General features: G+C 44.7%; 2 protein-coding genes across 3 annotated transcripts in view; one reads left to right on the forward strand and one right to left on the reverse strand.

The window, feature by feature from the left end:
• The window catches only part of POLDIP2 (DNA polymerase delta interacting protein 2), a 286,234-nt gene that overhangs the window by 229,435 nt on the left and 39,032 nt on the right, over positions 1-17,767 (reverse strand). For both annotated transcript variants that reach the window (XM_078680138.1, XM_078680137.1), the window contains exons 2-3: positions 12,829-12,910; positions 12,274-12,371 (exon numbers count right to left, since the gene is read on the reverse strand). In XM_078680138.1, coding sequence (XP_078536264.1) covers positions 12,274-12,371; positions 12,829-12,910 — 180 coding nt within the window. The remainder of the gene's footprint in view (positions 1-12,273; positions 12,372-12,828; positions 12,911-17,767) is intronic.
• The window catches only part of SMG6 (SMG6 nonsense mediated mRNA decay factor), a 1,202,478-nt gene that overhangs the window by 34,877 nt on the left and 1,149,834 nt on the right, over positions 1-17,767 (forward strand). The gene's annotated exons all lie outside the window — the stretch shown is intronic.

Consider the following 17,767-nt stretch of genomic DNA (forward strand, 5'->3'; position numbering starts at 1 on the left):
CCCACATTCTCATGATCTGTGAGGCTAATGATGTTGTACTTGCAGATCCGGTTGAGTGGCAGGCAGCTTTGCTGGTTTTTCTCAGGCCCTACACTAAGAGTGAGGTCCTGAATAATAGTATTTCTGAAACCCGGTCACCCACAAGAACAACACTCCTCAGACCGCCTATTGCGGGGCATCGTAGTAGCAGATATCTAATCCCATCATGCAGCTGCACATCTTTTGATGCTTAATGAGTGGTGCTATGGACATAGGGACGACCGATCATAGGCGGTCGAGCGCTGGCTCCTGGGGGACCCCACCTTATACACGTACCTATACGGCAGGTCAGAAGTTCAGGCTCTTCCTTCGGCTACGAGGAAGGGGATCTTAACGTGGCGCCAATCTCTGCGTAGGATGGGGTGGTGGGGCCGCCTTACATGAAAGACCCTGTTGTGGCGCAAAAGAACAAGTTACTTACCTTCGGTAACGCTTTTTCTGGTAGATACAATATCTGCCTGTGGATTCGTCACCTTGTGAATATCCCCTTGCGTCAGCAACATTCGGAAATTCTTTTCGTAGCCTCGCCGACGTGGACTTGGACGTCATAGAGACACGGCATCGCACGCGACTCCGCTGACGTCACCGACGCCTATAATAGGCCCACGCCGGCATGACGACATCAGTTGCGCCCTTTTTTCCGTGCCATCGAGGCACACGGACGGGCCAATGACAGTAGAAATGTACACAGTATACACAGTACACAATAGTCAAGGTAAAACACACAGTGTAAAGCAAATGCAGGAAAGCAATTGAAACATTACCTGGACAACAAAATAAATCAATATTACATTACAGTAATTCTGGTATAGAAGAGTGGACAACGGGGAGGCGGGTGGGTCAGTGAGGAATCCACAGGCAGATATTGTATCTACCAGAAAAAGCGTTACCGAAGGTAAGTAACTTGTTTCTTCTGATAGATACATCTGCCGTGTGGATTCCTCACCTTGTGAATAGAGTCCCACAGCAGTCCCTACTCCCGGAGGAGGGTGCCCACTCTTCTAAACCAGGAAATCCTGGAGGACAGAACGCGCGAAGTGGCCGTCCCTCCTCACCTCGGAATCCAAGCAGTAATGCTTCGCGAAAGTGTGGAGGGAAGACCAAGTCGCGGCTCTGCAAATATCCTCTACAGGAACACCTCTAGCCAATGCCGAGGTTGAAGACTTAGCTCTTGTAGAATGAGCCCTTATGCCCTCTGGTGGTTCCTTACTGGCCAAAGATTAGCAGATCTTTATACACAATAACTGAAACGCGTCCCCTAAGGCTCCTTGCATCGGATACTGGAGACTGCAGAAAGACAGTGAGCATTCTCGCGAGTGGCGAACAGGTCCACCCGAGGAGTCCCCCACATCTGAAAGATGTCGTGAACCACCTCCGGGTGAAGCCTCCACTCGTGTGCGGCAGAGAACTGCCAACTGAGACTGTCTGCACGAACGTTCAGAACCCCGGCCAGATGATTTGCCATCAGGACCAGAGACGCAGAGCCTCTCTGCAGAGACACTGCGACCCCACTCCTCCCTGTTTGTTGATGTACCACATCGCGGTCGTGTTGTCCGTCAGGACCTGGACCGACTGACCGCGAAGGGAAGGGAGGCAGGCCTTGAGCGCCAAACGAATCGCCCGCAATTCTAGAAGGTTGATGTGAAGCAACCTTTCCTCTGGAGACCAAAGACCCTTGACCTCCAGATCCCCCAGATGAGCACCCCACCCTAGAGTGGACGCATCCGTTATCAATGTGGCCACCGATGGAGGTAGTTATGTTATTAAATTATGTTATGTTATGTTATTAAATTATTTATTAAGCGCACTAACACTGATCAGTTTCTTGGCGCTAGGTTTGATAGTAACACAACAGAGGTAAGGTAAGTAGGTTTTAAAAAGCTTGTCTGAAAAGCCAGGTCTTCAGTGCTTTCCGGAAAGGTAGAAGGTCTTGACAGAGCCGAATTTCCAGTGGCAAGGTATTCCATAAGCTGGGGGCAAGTGTAGCAAACCTACGTCCACCAGAACGTTTGAGCTTGAACGGGGGGATCTGAAGAAGGCCTAAGTGGAGTGAGCGAAGGTTGCGGGGGGGAACATATCTGGTAATTATTTGATTAATAAATTTGGGGCTTTTGCCATGCAGTGATTTAAAAATCATACAACCTGCCTTAAAGGCACAGCGTTGTGTGATCGGAAGCCAGTGCAGTTTAGTAAGAAGGGGGGTCGCTGCTTGCCACCTTGGTTGCTTCAGTATCATCCTAGCAGCATAGTTCTGTACCATCTGGAGACGCTTGAGTAGAAAGACTGGGAGACCCAAATAGATGGAATTCGCGTAATCCAGGTGGGACAGAACAGTGGCGATCACAACCTGGGTAGTGGCCTCTAGCGTTAGTAATCGCCGAACCTTCCTGATTTTTTTTAGTTGAAAGAAACACTTGGAAACCACCTGGCCCACTTGTGCCTTTAACGAAAGGTCGCTATCCACAATGACTCCCAACGTTTTAGCCGATGGTGATGGTTGTGGAGCTTGACCCAGGTCTAAGGGCCAATAGTGAATGCCCCAGTGTTTAGCGCTGTCCCCAGTCAATACCAGTTCTGTTTTCCCCGGGTTCAATTTCAATTGATTTTGATCCATCCAGGATTTAATAAACCTCATGGTTGACTGGAAGTGACTGACGGATTTTTCAGAGTTATCAATGGTGAAAAGTAATTGCAGATCATCTGCGTAGTTAAAAACTCTCACCTGTTTGTCCCTCAAAGTTTGTATCAGGGGGAGTATATATATATTGAAGAGGTGAGGTGACAAGGAAGAACCCTGTGGCACTCCGCATGGGGTAAGCTGTTTAACACCAGTTAAGTCCCCCAGGCGCACCGCTTGTGAGCGGTCCTCCAAGAAGGATCTCAACCAGCAGGCCGCTGTGCCCTGTATGCCGACCTGTCCGACACGGTCGACCAAGATGTTGTGGTCGACCGTGTCGAACGCGGCCGACAGATCCAGGAGCACCAGTGCCTGGGGAGAGCGTCTGTCTGCACAATCTCGGAGAGTGTCCAACACCGAAGTGACCACTGCCTCCGTGGAGTGCGCAGGCCGAAATCCAGTCTGATGGGGATCAAAGCAGGAGGACTCCTCCAGAAAGTTGGAGAGGATTTTCGCCACGTGTGCCTCTAAAATCTTTGCCAGGTAAGGCAACAACGAGATAGGCCTGTAGTTTGCCTTACATGCCGGGTCGGCCCCAGGTTTTTTCAATAAAGGTATGACCGTTGCTTCTTTGAAGGCAGACGGGACTATGCCCGACAAGAGAGAGTCATTAAGGAGGGCAAGAACAGGGGTAGGGTAGGTGGAAAAACATTCTTTCAGGATGCGGGGGGGACAGATATCCAATGGGGAGCCAGATTTAACTTTCATCAATAGCTCCAAAAGCTGGTCATGAGTTATGGGTGAAAAGTTGGTAAGAGTAGCAGAACCGGTCTTGATTGCCATGCCGGTCATGATTAGAGTTTTTTATTGGGGAATGCTAGCTTTTATATCCGTGATTTTGTCACTGAAGTAAGTGTTGAGTGAGTCACACAAACACTGGGTGGGAGTTACTTTAGGACGAACGTTCTCCAAGTTAGTCAGTTCATTAAAAACCGAAAAGATGTCTTTGGATTTGTTTGTTGATTCTAGGATACGAGAAGAAAAGTACTCTGTCTTCGCTGCAGAGATAGCTTTCATGTATTCCTTCCTCGCCCTAGTGTATTTAATTTTCCCCTCGGTGTCATAATCACGGCGCCACAGGCGTTCAAGATGCCGAAGGGCCAATTTCCTGCTTTTTAGGTCGGCTGAGAACCATCTGTTGGCGTCCGCACGGCGTGCTAATCCAATTGTTTTATAAGGAGCGTGAAGGTTACTGGCCTCTTGTAGCCAGTTGGTTAGTTTGGCAACTGACCGATTTAAGTCGTTATCCAAGGAAGGGACATCATTGCCTAGTGACTGTAAGAAGGCATCCTTATCCATAGCATTCCAGTTTCTGGCTAATTTGCCAGTGATTGGCACAGTAGTTCTGATATACTCAACACAGATCTTAAATCTGAGAATGAGATGATCTGACCATAGGCAAGGCAAGGTTAAAGGAGAGGACACACACGTAGTGTTAGACCACACTTGGTCTAAAATGTGTCCTTTAGCGTGGGTGGGGGAAAGCACCAGTTGCTTAAAATTGAGGTTAGATAGAAGGTCAGTCAGTTCTGCCGATTGAGAGCCCTCTGCTGGGTCTTTATACCTGTAGTTGAAATCGCCAACTAATATGACCCTGGTATGATCCAAAGCCAGATTAGCGGCTTGCTCGCTCAGAGACATAGGAAACAATGGCATTGAGGTAGGTGGTCTATATAAAAGAACACATGCTATAGACATGTGAGGAGTGGCAATCTTTAATACCAGATTGTCTGTATTGAATAGCGTCAAGCAGGTGAGAGTGGTGACATCCAAGCTGGAATGAATAATCGCCGCAACTCCACCTCCTCCTTTCCCGGTGGCGCGGTCAGCCTGAATAATATAGTAGTCAGGAGGCAGTGCTGCTATAATATCGGGTGCTGAAGCAGGGGTTAGCCAGGTTTCTGCCAAAAGGAGGATATCTGGCTTTTCCGTGTCTAATAGAAGGAAGATGTCCATCTGATGCTTGACAAGGGAGCGAGTGTTGAGATACAAAATAGCGAGTTCATTGATGGGTAGATTGGGCGGGGCCAGACATGCTGCGCGAGTGGAGAGGTGACAGCCTTGGCTCAGGATACCATGCTTGCAGAGCTGATGGAGTGTATCCTTTGGTAAAAGGAGAAGGTCGCTGTTTGTATTATATTCCATAAGATCGGCCCTGGAGTAGTGAATAGTTTGGGTATTATGAGGTGCCCCTGGTCCCGGTCGGTCGCGGACGGGCGCAGACGGGCTTCCCTTAGGCGCGCCTTCGGCGCGCAAACGTCGCGCCCGCTGCGCTCGTCCGCTGCACTTCCGAGGGAAACACATGCTTTATGGGAGTGTGGGCGGTAAGGCTGGGGGCGTGGCCTCCGAAGGGGGCGTGGCCTGCGGGCAAAGCGAGGCGCGAGTGAAGCGTTCTGCGCCAAGTGAGAGCGGCGCTTTCCGCTTTGTCAGAGGCGTCAGAAGGTGAGTGCAGAGTTAAAAACACAGAAATAACAACAGTTTTAAAAAGGGACTAACTCCCGGCTTTCCGCCTCAGGAGTATTACTATAAATGGCGGCGCTCGTACATCAGCGTCCCAATATAGTAAAGGCTGGGGGCGTGGCCTGCGGGCAAAGCGAGGCGCGAGTGAAGCGTTCTGCGCCAAGTGAGAGCGGCGCTTTCCGGTAGTTGGAAAGGCTTCCCTTGAGACAGATTGCCTTTCACGCCCCACCAAGATAGATCCGCCGCAGCTTCTCTGGAGATCCTCACTGACTCCCCGAGATCTCCGTTGTGTTGATACCACTGCATGCGGAGGCACCACTGGAGCGCCCTCATGTGCCAGCGTGCATGGTTGACCAACAGAATGCATGAAGCCATCAAACTGAGCAGGCGAAGGACCTTCAGGACTGGGACGACCGCTCCATTGTAAAATAAAGGAATCATTTCCTGTATGTCGCGAATCCTTTGAGGAGGTGGGAATGCACGACATACAGTTGTGTCCAGTACGGCACCTATGAACAGGTTGCGCTGGGAGGGCACCAGGTGAGACTTGGGTACATTTATCGAAAAACCCAACCTGTACAACAACTGGGTTGTCTCTCTCAGATGATGGAGCACTCTCTCTGACGACTCTGCTTTGATCAGCCAGTCGTCCAAATAAGGGAATACTGGAATCCCTGATCTTCTGAGATGCGCCGCCACCACTGCCATCACCTTGGTGAAGACTCGAGGTGCAGTAGTAAGTCCAAACGGAAGGACCGCAAACTGATAGTGCTGCGATCCCACCGTAAAACGGAGATACTTCCTGTGCGACTTCAGGATTGGGATGTGAAAGTACGCATCCTGCAAGTCGAGTGACACCATCCAGTCTTCTTCTAGCAGCGCTTCAAGAACCTGAGCAAGGGTGAGCATCTTGAATTTCTCCTGTTTCAGAAAGAGATTCAAGATCCTGAGATCCAGGATTGGACGAAGTCTGCCATCCTTCTTGGGAATCAGGAAATACCGGGAGTAGCATCCCTGACCCCTTTCCTGCTCTGGAACCACCTCTATCGCACCCTTTCTTAACAGAGTCTGCACTTCCTCCTGCAGAAGCAACAGGTGTTCCTCGGTGCAAAAACCTTGGCAAGGCGGGTAATTGGGAGGGAATTCCCGAAAGGGAAGGGCATACCCATTTTCTACAAGATTGAGAACCCAAAGATCTGATGTAACCGATTCCCAATCCTGTAGAAAATGGGTAAGCCGACCCCCCACCGGACCCACATGATCCTGAATGGCGGATCTAGAACTGCTTTTCTGGGCAGGGGGGTTGGAGGAAGAGGACGTGCTCTCTACTTTCCCCTGTATGATCTGTACATGGAATTTTGCTGCTGCTGCTGCTGTTGCTGCTGCTGCTAACCTTGTTCGTAATTCCGAAAGGAAGAGCGACCAAAACCCCTGAATCTCTTGTTGGTCGAAGAGCCTCTTATCAGAAGACCTAAAGACTTAGCAGTTGCCCTACTGTCCTTAAATCTCTCAAGGGCTGCACCAGCCTTCTTCCCAAAGAGCAGTGGTCCCTACATGTGGACAAGATAACATATGGCGAATACGCCAGTCCGATGGGATCCCATCGGACTGCCGTGTTCGCCATAGCGCTCCGGCCATCACAAATTGAGCCATCACGCTCCTTTCCTGGCAAATCCATACAATCCTGATGGAAGCCCTGGACTTGATGTGAAAGAAAGCACATCTATCAGCGTTTACTCATCAGTATTCCTGAACCTACGAGGAAACCAACATTAATGCGATAATAGGCATTGTGTTAATAACTGTTGTACAAAACAATAATGTTGATAATTCTTGTCCTGATGATGATGTCACAAATGTAAAAAGGCATCGAAACGTCGTCGACTAAAAAACCCCATATGCAATATGATAATGCTATATTATTTGATGCAATGGTATGGTTATGTTTAAGAGATTGAGTCTGTAGCACTGACCACAAGTATACAGACAGATTTTCGCTTTGCCCTTTTGGCCATTTCTTTGTTGTTTTGTCTTGATTGTTGTGGGTCACGGCTGTGCCCAATTGTTATCTTTTTTGGTTCTTAAAATTCACTTTACCAACCAGAACATTTAAAATAAATTTTCTTGTCCGGCTGGACAAAAGACATACTACTTATCAGGTGTATGATTATTGTTTTTTGTATGTTATCTTGTCCACATGTAGGGACCACTGTTTTTTGTAAATTGATACTGCCCAAGGTCCCTATGGCATACCTTTCGGGTTCCCTTGTCTTTGTGAAAACTTCTTCCCAAAGAGGCCAGACCCATCAAAGGGAAGATCCAATAAAGTTGCTTGAACATCCGCCGAAAAGTCCGAGGATTTTAACCAAGCAGACCTTCTAGTAGCGACAGCAGTGCCCATGATGCGCGCCACAGAGTCCGCAGTGTCCAGACCACTTTGTATAACTTGGCGAGCTGCTGCCTGTGCGTCTGAGATCACCTCCTCAAAGTCCTTCCTGTTGGCATCAGGAACCTTAGGAGTAAGAACACGCAAAGAATCCATAAGGGCATGCACATATCTCCCCATCAGACAAGTGGCATTTGTTGACTTTAATGCCATACTTGCAGAAGAGAAGGTCTTTTTAGCAACCTGATCTTGTTTCTTTGCCTCCTTTTCACATGGAACCTGTGGAAAGGCACTTACATTCTTTTTAGAACATGCAGCTTGAATGACCAGGCTCTCCGGCGAAGGATGAGAGGTCAAAAAAGCAGGGTCCTCAGGAGCAACCCTGTACCTCCTGGCCACACTCTTAGAAACCGCAGGAGCGGACAATGGTTTCTTCCATACCTCCAAAATGGGCTCTGTCAAGGCATCATTAAATGGAAGTAAAGGTTCCACTACTGAATTTGGGGAATGTAAGACCTCAGTTAGAATATTGGACTTAAATTCCACAGTCGGCAAAGTTAATTGAAGGAGATCAGCAGCCTTCCTCATAACTAAATGATAAGGTTGAACATCCTTAGAAGGCGTACCAGAGCCTGAGGGCAACTCCCACTCTGGAGAGAAATCCAGGCTTCCTGTGTCAGCCAACTCCTCAAAACAATCCTCATCCAATTCACCTTCCTCTATATCAGAATGTGAATCCAAGTACCTTCGTTCTTCCAAAAAGCGTTGAGCCTCCCTTCTGGATCTCTCCTTCACACGTTTTGCAACCGGATCAACCATCGGGTCCGACGGATTCGGGATCGACGTCGGTATCGAATCCGATGGTTCAGTGGGATGTACCAGAGGACGACTTGGAGCGGGCGACGTCGGAATCGGCGTCGATGGTCTCGGCGGAGCCGGAAACAGCCAAGGCGGCGTCGGAGCCGGCATATAAGGCATAAACGGAGCAGGAGGATAGGAGTGAGGAACTCCTAAATTGAAAGCCAGAGGACCCATGGGACCCGAAGGTGCACCAGAGGGGTACCATGCCCTTGAGAAGACGCCATACATAGCGTTCAGAAACGCCGATGGGTCCTGGCCTGGGGTTGGAAAGGGCGGCTGAAAACTTTCAGGCTGATCTTGAGGAGTGTTCGGATTCGGCTCTTCGACAGGCGCGGAATCCACATCCTCCTGAACCTCTTCCTCTTCTCGGGCCGGGGACGGCGCCGGAGAAGGATTCGGAGCCGGAGTCGGAGACTGCACCCGCGACTCCGAAGGTGAGGCCTCACCTTCAGGTTCAGAGACATCAAGAGTAACCACCTTAGAACGTACCTTCTTCGGTGACCTCGACTCCTTACCGGAACGACGTCGGGACTCATGTCTCCTCTTCTTATGCTTCTTCTTCGATTTCGAAGCATGATCTGAAACCGACCTCGAAGATGATCCTTCACGAGATCCAGGCCTCGACTTCGTCCTCGACCTTCGAGAACGAGATCTCAACGATTTCTCTTTCCCAGCTTTCAGCCTTGCCACCAGGAGTTTTGCTTCTCTCTCCCTCAGGGCCTTCGGGTTCATCTTCCGACATGAGGAACAACCATCTACATCATGGTCAGAACCCAAACACCAGATGCAGTCATTGTGCGGGTCGGTAATAGACATCATTTTACCGCACTCCCTGCAGGGCTTGAAACTGGTCTTCTTCGAAGACATCGTCGAAGAAACTGGATACAGAGAAGCAGAAAAAGGCAACAAAGTACCAGTTGGCTACTGAGATTCCCGATAACCGTTAGCATCGACGACGCGGAAAACAGGGAACTGATGTCATCATGCCGGCGTGGGCCTATTTTAGGCGTCGGTGACGTCAGCGGAGTCGCGTGCGATGCCGTGTCTCTATGACGTCCAAGTCCACGTCGGCGCGAGGCTATGAAAAGAATTTCCGAATGTTGCTGACGCAAGGGGATATTCACAAGGTGAGGAATCCACACGGCAGATGTATCTATCAGAAGTCTTCTCTTCCGTTGGCTGATTACCGGGGTTTCTGTGGACAGGACTCAATTTGTATACGCTCCTTAGGAGGTGTCTTGCATGGCAACGTTCTTAAACCCTTCCAGGAACTTCAATCGGAATTCTCTATGGACAGAATTAATTTTTTTTATAAAAACCTCCAGTTTAGGCACACCACATGCCATACATCACCAAACTCAAGGTCCTCTCCGAGTCAACCCACTGGAAGGCAAGCTCTTGATGGGGGACTTAGGGGATCACAAAATGTCAAAGATATATCAACCCATCATAACGAACAGTGCTACCACTGTAGAGGCTCTTAGGACAGCCTGGCAAGCAGATGTATGCCCCCTGGACAACGACGACTGGACTGAAGCCTTGGAATCCCTAAAGGGGCGGCAGTCTCATTGCTCTTCATACAATTCAAGTACCTACACCTGATAAAAGCACTGGCGGACGGGTTTAGTAGATGCCCCTCTGCATTCGCCGCAATATTGTCGAGGGTACATTCCTACACACTGTTTGGTTCTGCCCCGCCCTGGATATGTCACTTCTATACATTTTCTTTCTGTACCTGGCACAAAAAATACATTTTACTATAATTTTGATAAAAGTTATAAGAAAAACGGTTTATCAGAGATGCTTCTCTCTCTCAGTCTGTTTAGCTTCGTAGAAAAAGGGACTATGTGTGTCTAAATAATATGTAATTTATCCACTTAATTGTACTTACACCAACGTGTAGTGCAGCATATATACCGAACACTATAAATGAAACTCTCAGACACGAGAACATTGTAGTTTTCAGCTGAATCTGGCAAGTAGATTATATCTTTTCCTCAGAGCCATTGAAAATCTGCAATGAATGCAGGCTTGAACAGACCACATAACGGTGATTCTTGAAAAAGTTATTTTAATTCCTAGAAATGTTTCGTATAGGCCGTAACTTTTGTTAGATAATTCCCTCAAATTCCATGTCCCAAGTACCTCAGGGTGTACTTGATAAGTGCGCACAGTGTCTGCTTCTCACAGTCAGGCTCTGAGCCATGCTACCTTTCAAGCAGAGGATTATTTAAGGGAATGCGTCAATCACTGAAAAAAGATCCATAATTCTGTTAAAATTAAGCCTTTGCTGTGAGCCTCGCAATTAAGTTAAACACATTTCAACACTGATGTTCTTTGTAGGTCTTCTGTGAAGCGTTATTGAGCAAAAAATATTGGATTTCTGCAGATTCTAGAGTGACCCTTATGTATAATTAATCTAACTACAGAAAAGAGAGAGGGAGCTCTGTCGCTTGACATCACGAGGAGGTATGTGCCTGAACACTCAAATAGTGAGCTCCCACAGACTTTAAATTCTGATTTAAAAAGTGTGATTCTCATCCTCAGATGCCAAAAGTGCACAGCACGTGACCTAAAACAGCACATGCTACAAACACAGATCACTTGCGGATCTAGATCCACTTGCAGGTGCCAGGGATCTAGGATATGATTTTCTGGTGCGTAATACCCTATTTCTTCATAAAAATTATTGCAAACCCTGTTGAATTTATCCTTCTATTACATACTGGCACGTCCAGCGAGGATCATTTTTAAGGAGAGGTGTATTCTTCTTATAGCACCTCTAGATTCTGTCTGAGCTCCGACCTTGTAGTGGATAGCTGGAAACTTATTTTCCTGGTTGTCTTTGTCTTTCTGCTAATAACATTTTTTATTTTTGTGGAGTGCGTGCCCATTCTATTCTATCTCACTTTTATTTTTTCTTTCCTTTGCCATTTCTTTTTCTCTCCCTGTTGTTGTTTCTCCCTCTCCATCATTGGAGAGCTGTTGAGGCTTTCTTAAACAATGCAACAGGTGACAGTTTTGATATTAATGTGAAAGCCCTCATCATCAAGGCATCCGTCAGCATTTCTGACTCTTGATTGCAAAAGACCATCTGGGGATGAGGCTTTAAATGTCTGATGGGACAGCCTCCTACTTTTGAAAAGAGGAAGGCAGGCCTGACTAAGGCAAGAGGGGACGCATCCATCTTGTAAACCCTTCTAGCGCTTTTGTCAGGGTCTAGAGGTTTGAGGGTGATCTTATGTGGTTTAGGGAAACCTTTTCTTATGGAGAGAACACTTTTGGATCGAGTACACGGCTTGGAGATCGACTCCATACCTTTTGGAGCCTTAACCTAATGTTAAACCATTTGGATTGTCTATGTAATGTCTATTTGAAAACTCACTTAACCTATGGTGCAGTCATGGTTCTTGCTCTCCCTTTTGCAAGTGGGGAAAGCTTGCTGCTGTCACAGACCTCAAAGTACTGAGCTGGGTACATGTACTGTTTTTTCCCTCAGTGGGGATATTGTGGAAAAACACACAGATGGACACAATCTAGCAAAGAGCATAATGCTAAATAGCAATGTGGGCTGAAGTATTGACAAAGCTGGAAAAGAAGCTAGAAAAAAACAAAACAAATGGTAGCTGATGTGTAAAATAGCCCTGGACCAGGGCTGAGCAAATTCAGTGTAGGACAACCAGTTCTGCGATCTCATCTTACTCTGTTAAAAACAATGCATAAATCGGTTGGGCAGAAGCGTAGTTTGAGAATGAAAAGAGTATGGATGAAGGAGGGGTATTCAAAGGCTTCAAAAGGGCTAAGAGGACATTCGTGTCAATCAATGAAAAGTACAAAATAGATGTCTTACTTGTCTGTCACAGGAGAGGCAACATCTCGATCATACAACCTGGCCTGCCAAGGAAAGAGAACAATACCCCTGTACCCGAAGACACTGTGAAGAAATAACTGCAAAAACAGAGGAAGACGAAAAAAAAGAACAAATTGTAGGCAGTTGTGCAAGGAACGAACAATATATATATATATATATATATTCACAGGATTTATCTCCAAATGTACTACCTTCCTTCTCCTGATAGGAATGTAGCTACACAAAAGAATATACGTAGGTACAAAAGCAAAGACAATTCTAGAAAAAGGAATATTTGCTAAGCAATTAAAGACAGACCCCAAACTGCCACAAAACCCGACAGCTGCATTATCCTGATTTTATAGTGTTTCATTTATAACCAAAAACAACAGTGTGTTTGCATCAACTTCTGCTTCTTTCCTTTCATGCCTTAGGGAAGCACAGCATCAAGGAGCTCTTCTGGGTCTAGATATGCAGACCAATAGTATTGCAGCAATCTCTTTGATGTACAGTAAAAACCCATCCCTTCTCTACTGGCAAGATGACCAAACGTACCTGCCCAGTGTCATATTTGCCTTGTAGTTTTGGCACTTCGAATACTCCCACCGTCTCAAGCACTTTGCCTTCTGGTCTGTTTCTAAATAGGAAGTGACAAAAAGTAAGGTTGAGCTTTGGCAGCACAGTTTTTTTTATGTGGAGTGTGTCCAGTACAGACATTAGAAAAACGTTTTCAGAAACCTCATCCCAACCCTGAGCTGCGCAAGAGAGCATGCACTCTAATGTTGAAGGGTCTATTTAGGACGACGTATGTCTCACTCCCTGGTTCTCTGAAGCCCCGCTGTAAATAGACTGTAACATACACTAGCTTCATCAGCCAAATTAGCATGAGTAATGGCGGGGCATACATTATTGACACATAAATGTTCCTGTTTAGTCACCGAAACACATAAAAGGACCTAGGCACTTATGATGGTAAACCGCACTGTAAAGGATTTCAGGCTCCAAAGCACCAAATATACAACTTTAACAAGTTACAAATGCGCACCATTATTACATCCAAGAGCCCATACAACCAGAGTCCTCTGTTTATTTTTTTGGGTTCACTGCAGATACTTCAGATGTCATTCGGCGTCCGATGTCCAAAGCACATCTCCCGGCATATTTTTTGTCCTGGGCAAGGTTATGAAATACCCGGTATAGACAAATTCTAGAGCACTGACAAATGTCATAACAAAAACATGCAAACAATACAACCTTTCTACATGTGGCTGTGGCCCTGATCTATTTGTCTTGCAGACCAATTAGGTGCCCCCATATAGTGCTTTTGCATAGTTGCTCATGGAGATCTCAGGCCCAGTGTCATCTTAAGGATTTTTGTGGCACTGGGCAAGATATATTTTTGAGACTTCTTTTCAGAACAACTTTAGAATTTTATTACATATTTTCTGCTAATTGAAGCCCACAATGCCAACAACATTGACTTATTCTTAAACGTTCATAAATTGGGTCATATAAAAGCGCTGAAATAGGTCTTGCCCAGGGTCCGAAAAATCCTTAGAATAACATGTTGTAGAGAGAAAAAGAATGTGAGATGTAGAGGTATTCAGAGAGGGGGACAGTGGTTGAGATAAAGAGAGACGTGCAACAGAAAGATCACTTTCCCAGAGGCCCGTTGGAAGGTGGGGGCCCTGGGCTATTGCCCTTTTGTCCACGACTTAAACAGGGGTGTCGAATTTAATAAAATATCTACTTGTTCATGAGACAGGTTGCTTCATAAATCTACTTGTCCTGTAACAAAATCCACCTGTCCCTTTGGTGCCATGTAGTGCAGCGACAAATTAGGGCAGCAATCTCATTATAGAAGAGTTCTGATGATAGCCTCTCTGATTATGTCAGAGTTCATACCATAGTAGAGTTTGAATCATAGCAATTCTCTTATTTTGCCACCTTCATGCAGATCTAAATACCGGGGCTGAAGGTGGAATGCCCTTTTGAGTCTGTGGAAACCTACTAACTTACATGCTTTATGGGTTTTCATCAGCTTGTCTCTAAAATGTTCCCTTATAGAGATACATTGGAAATTTACTCGGACATGGGCAGAAGTGAAAGTTCTTCAGGGGTTGGGGGAAAAAGTGGTTAGAGGAAATGTGAACTTGTTACCAGTCAACAGATTTTCTCATGAGCAAATTTACACATGCTATTTGCTTATGCTAAAATGCAATTAGCAAATATTTCCTAACCTACTTCTGTAAATTCTTGTGAATTCATGAAAGCTGTAAATCTGCACTAATGCAAGGACATACAGCATGGGTGCACTTTTGTGACTTTCTTTAGGAATTGGACCCCTATTTGGGTCTGGGATTAACCAAGACCTTTTGTTTTTATTAAACTTCTATGTATCTCTATCTACTGACTGGCTTCTCTGTGAGTGACAGCATTCTGCTCTTTCACAAGGTGCATATCTGCACACAACATAGTTTTGTTCAGTGACAGGAACTATTATGGCAATGTATGCTTTTTGAGACCATATATATTTTTGCTTTTGCCAATATTTGTTACAATGATGAGGGCCCAGCAGCCCCCACAGCAATAAAGTTGTACAAATACCATGTCAAAACAACACAGAAATTGACAAAACCAAAAAGCTGACCAGCAATGGCATACCCATTGGTTTTGCCAGTAATTGGTTATTTTCATGTTTCCTATACTTTTGATGAAACTGTTTAAACTGATTTTCCAGTTTGAAACTTTTTGGGAAATACTAGCATGCATCAACACATTTTACTAAATGATGCTTGAAAGAATACGTACCCAACATTTTACAGTAGTTTAGCAAAACGATTTTTCCCAGATGCATTTTTTTAATGAACAATTTATTTTGAAAGCAAAGAATCATCAAATTTGCTTTCAAGCTTTTGCATATATTGCATCTACTCAGAGAGCATTATAGAAGCATTATACGTAGCTTGACATGGTTAAACTTTTCAAATGTGGATACACATTTTTATACTGGAACCACTGTTAGCAGAGCAGTCTGAATTTGCATTTCCTTAGAGCCCTCATCCTAATAATAAAGGCTTTATATTAAAGAACCATAAATACAACTTCAAACAGCATTAACACATGGACACAAATTATACAATGCCCTTCCATGCTCCATAATGTGGTACTGTAATCTGGTAGCTGAAGGGCTTGTGCTGTCAGGGGTTGGGCCTACTTGTCCGAAGAACAAAATAAACATGACAACTTGCTGTCCTTGACCCCCAAACAAAATTTCCTCGGCATCGGGCTATGGAAAGTCCACACCCCTGCTTAAAAAGTCTCTGCTCAGGCCATACAAGTTCCTATTCAATTGATTTGCTATAGCTGATGCATTTACTTTCAACACAGTGCAGTTGTTTAGAAAAAGACATAAGAGGTTTAGTCTTTACTATGAATGTTGTAATGAATAATATGTTTGATTCTAACCAGCTGATTACCTTGAATTTAAATCAGAAGCAATCAGATCTATCAGATTACATTAAAAAGGGGGATCTTTCAATTTGGATCTTGTCAAAGCTAGGTTATAAAGCGATAAAAGAACCATCGCCAAGGAAGTCCTTGTGGCTTCTCCGTGAGTCTGAAGACAAGCAAATGTTATGTTATGTTAAATGTATTTTATATAGGGCAAAATCACATTCAGGCCTCTAAGCTCTTTTAGAGAGAGTGACCGGAATCACAGACAGCAATCGGCAAGGCAACAGAATTAGACTGTGACTACGTCTACCTGAATAGGAGCGTTTTAAGTTGTTTCCTAAATGTGAGGAGGACCGGTTCCCTACGAAGATGCTCAGGTAAATTGTTCCAAATATGTGCAAGCATGACAGAGAACGCTCTACCCACTTTGGATTTGGTGATATATTGGGGAAGGAGTAGACGGCAGGCCTCATACGATTGCAGCATCGGCCAGTAACATAACTCTCCAGGCGTTCTTTTATGTACACTTGTACTTGCCCATAAATTGCTTTGTGGGCAATAAATGTTAAACATGTATGTAATTAATGTCTACCTAAACTCAATCCCCACACAGAAGGTCTGAGGAACAACTTGTGCTACACGATGAAACACTCAGAGGGATACAAAGGCTAACACCAAACATGTTATGATAATGCGCAGAGATTTTAATGCTCCAGAAAGATTAATTACGGAGAGGCAACCCAGGGTAAAAACAATCAATGAAGCAAAACAAATGCTTCTCCACAAAATTTAAACAAGAAATAATTCTTAATTAATTGTAATCATCCATCAGACCAGTTCAGTTTGTAATTGATTTACTCTATATCGATTTGCATGTTTGCTTATATTTGTATGTATGTTTACATCTATTGATGTCAATAGGATATTGGCAAATTGATACTGCACTGGAATATACGTGGTATGTTAGAATAATGCTTTTAATGGTGTGCATCTATGGGCCGTCTTAGTTTGTGTGGGTTTGATTGATTTCATCTGTGAGGATGTGGTTGTTTTGGTTCTGATCTTTTATTGATAGGGAGCTCTACAATATTTGTATGTACGTGTTTGAATATATTAAAACTATAAATCTGTACGAATTTATATTGACTAAATAAATTACAAACTGAACTGGTCTGATGTACGATTAATTAAGAATTATTTCTTGTTTAAATATTGTGGAGAAACATTTGCCTTGGTTAATTGACAGACATGGGCAAAGCACTTCAAATCGCTATACCAAGCCTGTGCAGTTACCCTTTGTTTAATAGCCACAATAGACCTATAACAGTGGACAGGTTAGGATAGGACCACAATCCTGGTCAGTGTGGTGATGAGAGTCAAAACATCGCAGTAAAAATTCAAATATATATATATTTTTTTGTTTGTTTTACATAGCACAATTTACCAGATTGGCAGGCATACTTAATTTAAGAACAAACATAAAGGTCAGACAGGGCCCTCGTCTGAGTTTCATAGTTCTATGAATTGCTTGTTTTGTGAGGTACAAATAAAATGAAGCAAAATATAAACAAATTCCAGATCCAGAGGCTGAAGATTTTTGTGACAATATGATTGAGAGACAGATACTGATCACCCTTCTTTTGTTTGACGGCTGAGTGTCTATAGCACAATTTCTTCATTCATTTATTTACAATGTACTTCATTCAGGCAATTTGCCACAAACTGATATATCATTTTAAGCACATTTTAAAACACTTACAACATCACTTCAGTTTAATAAATGAGCCCCAGATCCAAACGTACAAAAATGCATCTGTGCAATTAACTTAATAGCATTCTGGCAAGTGTGCATCCCCTATTTGAGAAAAAACTGAGCTCAGCCATGTTCTAAGATCATCCAAAAATAATTTGAAATCCAGAAGAATGTGTTTTATTGCTAACTTTGCTAATTATCGACAAAAATAATTGCTGTTATTTAACATTATTATGTCTCTAAACCCCTTGATACCAAATTCTTGAGGGACGAGCAAATAAATGT

The sequence above is a fragment of the Lissotriton helveticus genome, chromosome 3_1 (assembly GCF_964261635.1).
Source record: "Lissotriton helveticus chromosome 3_1, aLisHel1.1, whole genome shotgun sequence".
In the NCBI taxonomy this organism is placed as follows: Eukaryota; Metazoa; Chordata; class Amphibia; order Caudata; family Salamandridae; genus Lissotriton; species Lissotriton helveticus.